The sequence below is a fragment of the Sinocyclocheilus anshuiensis genome, unplaced genomic scaffold (assembly GCF_001515605.1).
Source record: "Sinocyclocheilus anshuiensis isolate Anshui unplaced genomic scaffold, SAMN03320099.WGS_v1.1 scaffold465, whole genome shotgun sequence".
NCBI classification, from domain to species: domain Eukaryota; kingdom Metazoa; phylum Chordata; class Actinopteri; order Cypriniformes; family Cyprinidae; genus Sinocyclocheilus; species Sinocyclocheilus anshuiensis.
In genome coordinates this window covers 504,161-509,364 of record NW_015539898.1, presented here as the reverse complement: position 1 = coordinate 509,364, position 5,204 = coordinate 504,161, and the positions used below count along the sequence as shown (strand labels likewise).

At 36.1% G+C, this 5,204-nt stretch overlaps 1 protein-coding gene across 1 annotated transcript in view; it reads right to left on the bottom strand.

Moving 5' to 3' along the window:
* The window catches only part of LOC107685951 (thrombospondin type-1 domain-containing protein 7B-like), a 58,908-nt gene that overhangs the window by 19,001 nt on the left and 34,703 nt on the right, over window positions 1-5,204 (bottom strand). Inside the window, exons 8-12 of the mRNA XM_016482713.1 lie at window positions 3,033-3,224; window positions 2,232-2,475; window positions 2,038-2,153; window positions 1,788-1,920; window positions 1,001-1,104 (exon numbers count right to left, since the gene is read on the bottom strand). Coding sequence (XP_016338199.1) covers window positions 1,001-1,104; window positions 1,788-1,920; window positions 2,038-2,153; window positions 2,232-2,475; window positions 3,033-3,224 — 789 coding nt within the window. The remainder of the gene's footprint in view (window positions 1-1,000; window positions 1,105-1,787; window positions 1,921-2,037; window positions 2,154-2,231; window positions 2,476-3,032; window positions 3,225-5,204) is intronic.

Genomic DNA, 5,204 nt, shown 5'->3' with positions numbered 1-5,204 from the left:
TAGGTGCTATGTAACTACCATATAAGTTTCAAAACAGTCAATCCACAGTCAAATGCAGACAGCCTGCATAAAGTAGCTGTGATTTTTCATGAACCATTGTGACTTCCTTAAAAAGGTGACGTCAGAACTACACAGTCACCGCCTTCAGTCACCGTGCATCACTCAGAAAACAACAGGCCAATCAGAAGAGAGGCTCATGAATATTAATTAGACAGGCCAAACTCGACCTGTTCTTTGCAGAGCTCCTGAGAGAGGAACTGTAAAAATATGTTGAGATGGTTTTTGGTACTTATACCGCAAATATATATTCTTAAGGACACCAAGACTTAAAATAAAACTCCAGAAAGGTGTAAAATATGTGACCTTTAAAGGTGTACAAACACATTCTGAGGCCTGCTGTAACACACTGAGTCTCATTCATTTTCATTGAGCAGAACAAATTAGTGTTAAAATGTTCGTAAAACCTTTCTTATGTAAATTGTTCCACTGAACACTGGGTAACACTGGGTTCCACTGAACAATTTAAGTAAGAATGGTTTAAAAAATAATTTACATAGATAATCATACTGCTTGTGTTTCCTAATTGAAGCCCACTGTGCAGGAATCATTTATTTGCTGAGAAACACTCTTCTCACTTTCCAAAACTGACAGGCAGAATTTGGTCCCGTCCGCTGCATACAGCATTCTGAAAGGATCCCTATTGTGTCTTGATAGGCCAGCACCTTTAAATTTACATGAAGTACCAGCAGGATATTTTAAAAAGGGCCCGGGGACGGAGATGTCAGATGTCATACCATGCTGTGTGTCCTCTCTGACATCTTGACAACTTTCTATAAAACTAGAGAGTATGGGGAAAATTGCAAGAAAAAAAAAAACCTGCAGGCAGCCAAGAAGTCCCTCTGAATTTCTAAGATGAGTAATCGTCCTACAGTAACCCCGGTTTTGCAGTACTTTCCTAATAAAACTTTAAATCATACAGAGATCCTAATCTGTCACTTACCTCTTGTCTCTAGGCCAATACCACACGCCTCTGCGGGCCCACCCACAGCCTTCCTCACCGAATCAGGTACCAGAATGCACTGATGCCAGCGGTGGGTCTGCCATCTGCCATGAAACACCAGTGCACAGAAAACATGTTGCAGCGTCTGGCTTATATCCAATTATATTTTCTGAACATTTTGTATTTTGTTGGCACATCTAGTAGGGATACGCATTAGCACATTTTAATGGAGTAACACCACATGTTGTACACGGTTTGATTACATTTGGGTAATTTTCTGTTTTATAGTATGATTTTAAAAATGCTCTAAACATTTTAAAGGGTACTTTATAAAAGCTTTATGTTTATTAATTTTTATATTTTTTTTCCTAATTTCCCAGAAAGCTGAATTCTAGTTTCTCCTACCTAAAGATATAAAAATAAGAAAAATTATATTTGTTTTTTGCATTTTTCACAACAAAGAATCACTAATAAGCTACTGATGATTATATTATGTTGATATTAAGTTTATTATAATTTACTTGAGAAATGAGAGATTTTTACATCATGATCTAGATGTAGCTTTGCATTAATCAGTTTGATTTATGTCACACTGAAGACTGGAATAATGACTGTTGAGAAATTCAGCGTTGCCATTACAGGAATAAATTACATTTTAAAACTGTAAAAATAAATTGTAATAATATTTTACAATATTACAGTTTTACTGTATTTTGATCAAATAAATGCAGCCTTGGTGAGCATAACAGACGCCATTTATCGCTCATTTAACCATTTCTCTCTTTACCTGTAAACTGGGCACAGAGGGGGTGGATCACATTCTCTCTCCTCATAAAGAGTATCTGGGCACTCTTGACCTCCATTAGCAGATCTCTGGATGATGATCCTGTGACGAGACTGGGTTGGTGCAGTAGCATTCACTAGAAAAGCAAAGAAGTTCACAGTATTGGGAGAAAAAACATGAAGTTAAAATTTTGAGCTTGTCAAGCTTTTCCTGGTAAGGACATGCTGTTAGGGTTAGGGGTCTACATGCTTACCCGATAAACAGGAAGTGGGACAGGTGCTCCATTCGCTAAAAGGTGTGATGACGCAGTCAATTTTACAAGGTAAAGGACAAGACCGGATGGAGTCAGGACAAGAGGATTCAGGACACCTAAAGTTGATATTAGTATGAGATTTTCTGTATGGGTGTTCTATACAGAATTTAGGATGAAAGATTATGCTTCTTTACCGTTTTGGCAGCACATGTCCATTCCCAGCTCCCCTGCATGTGACTTGGTGCATCTGTACCCCTGTACCGCAGGTGGCATTGTTCTCTATCTGTGGAGGTGCGCTGTTACCTTCACTCTCGTCTGTGATGATGTTTGGCATACAGGGATCCCAAGGTGAAGTATCCCAGTAGTACACTGTGCATGGTTGTGTGCCACAGGGTCTCCACTGCACCAGCTCAGGGGCCGGAGGACATGGCTTTCCATCTACAAAAAAAAAAAGGACCAAAAAAATTGTCCCCACAAGGTCAAAATTTACTGGTATCCTTGTGGTCCCCATAATGTAGGGAATACCAGGTAGACTCTCTCTCTCTCTGTCTGTCTGTGTCATAAAGGGAGAATCTATAATTCATGTGAAAGAGCTGCTTTATGGGGACCAGCATAAAAGAAGGGGATGACAGGACAAAGACTAATAGAACATCGTTTTAAAATGGGGATTAGAGATTTGGACTCAGGGCAAATCAGAGCATTGTGAATAATTAAACTGAAAGAGTCTGAAAGATGCCCAGTATGCGAGGGCCGCTGTAGCCAGTTTTTCTGCAACAACTGGAAACGTTACATTTCCGACACATTTTCATAGTTTGTGCTTCGTGTATTTATTATTTGTACTCTTGAATGTTTGCAGTTTAACGTCACAAAACATAATCATATCATCATCATCTTTATCATAACGAAAATGTGATGTGCATGAAATTCAGAGCTCAACTTGTGCGCTAATCACTTGGCCTGGTGTCTTATGTTTGCTGCAAAATGCTTACACTCACACTCTCCAGGAAGAGCCAGAACAAGGCGTGAGCGACTTTGTTTCCCCTCTTGGTGTTTACTGGAGCAGGATTGGGAACAGGAAGTCCAGGGACCCCAGTGTCCCAACACACAGTCCCCAGGACAGGGCATCTCACATGGCTGCTGGACTGGAGGAGGATCTCCTGAACACTGATCACCAGGGACTGTCTCACCTATAATGCGAAGATGAAGATCAGGAAAAAAATATCCCTGTTCTCATTGTCTTTCTTATTTTCTTTATTTATATCAACATACCGAATAATGTTAATTATCTTTTCACAGCTTCCTTTTGAATAACACTTATTCTTTCCCAACAAACAAGCATATTTAATTAACATCTTATTATAATACAACACAAGGAAATATGCAGTTAAGTTTATTGCCAAGAAACAAAATTAGAACATTGATATAATGATCATGGTTTGTTTTAAGCACAGGAATATCTCGGTTTCCTCTTATCTTACACCTAACAATCACTTTTTATTAATTCAAATTGAATAATATGCAAATAAGATGTTTAATAGCATTCTGATTGCTCTATTCTTTTCTCAAAGACCGTGATTGGGCAATATTAAGGCACTTTTTAAATTAACAGACAGCTTGAAAATAATTATTTGATAATGAATGCTGAAATATCAGCTCTAAACTTCACTCTAATACTAGGACCAAAATACTAAATGCTTCACTGCTAGCTAGCTAGATAGATAGATAGATAGATATTCAATGGCAATTTCCTATTTTTAAACATTAATCTCACTAAATGTTGTCAGTTTAATGCTTAAAACAAAACAAAACAAAAAATTTCAGTAGATTCATTATTTATTTATTAAGAAAGAAAATAAACTTAAATTTTAACCTAGTGAGGAAAGATCAACACGCATATACATCTCACAGAAAATCTTTTTATTTGTGAGATTGGAATGAACAATGAACACATATATGCCAACACAGCATCAACTTGTATAAGATGCTCTTCAGGTTGTTTGTGAGATAAAAGAACAAAGATAAAAGGCGAGAAATAAACCTAACTGGTCTGGACAGACCCTCCTCTGAGAATCAGATATTGAGCCGCAATAGTTAATTTCTTCATTACATCTCAGATGCAGGAAGGGCAATGCTTCCCAAAACATTCTCCAAACGTTGGCCTTAAAAATCAATCTCTCTGAATTGTATTCATTGCCTAAAATATAAATGCACAAATGAAGCTTTTTTTTTTTTAAAGAGACTGTCTCATCTGAAGATGCACAGCTCCTAATATGTATTTTTATGACCCCTGTAATCACCATCTTTCCTGTTGTTATAAGGGTTTATTTCATTTTCTTTTCACATGGCAGACAGGAAGATTTTTTTCACCTATTTGCACTGTTAGAAGAAGCAGTTTCCCAGAGTGATTATCTACCTAGAGCCTTAAGAAGTGCATTAGAGTGTGCAAGAACTGCAGGACTGCTGATAGACAGCAGAATTCAATAGCATGCTATTTCATAAATATCGAACTTGCAGACAGATCACAGAAACTGGAGTGATAACTTCTGCAAATGAAGCTATGAACCATGTCTGGCCATTACAAAACATCTTACCTCTTAACTCTTTACCTCTTTGCTAAGGCCAATAAGCAATTATCTATAGCAACCATCCAAAATTTAAAAGCAAACGCATAGTAATGTGATCAAAACCATAGCAACACCCTGAAAACCATCCACACCATAATGCAATAAAAATATTTATTTACACTGTCCAAAATATATTTCAAATATATGCTAAATATATGTTGTAAAAAACACTGCTAAATAACAAATATTGCCCAAATTGAAAAAATATATTTATTTTTAAGCTTTGATGCAAAAATGTACTTCAAGGAGCAAGAAAATACTTTTCCAATTGTTTGGATAAATGCAAGATCTATTTTGAACAATATGTTTACATTGAATAATAATAAATGATATACATATTTGCCAAAAATGTCAAAATAAGTAGCTTAAACATATATACATATTAAACATATATTTATATATAGGAAATACATAGCTAAAACCTATTTAAAATAATTATATTTTTTTGATTTTTTGATGAGAATTGAATTGGTGTTTTCCCTACTGCCATGATGATAAAGTATGATACCATACAGAAAAAAATAAAATAAATAAAAATAAATA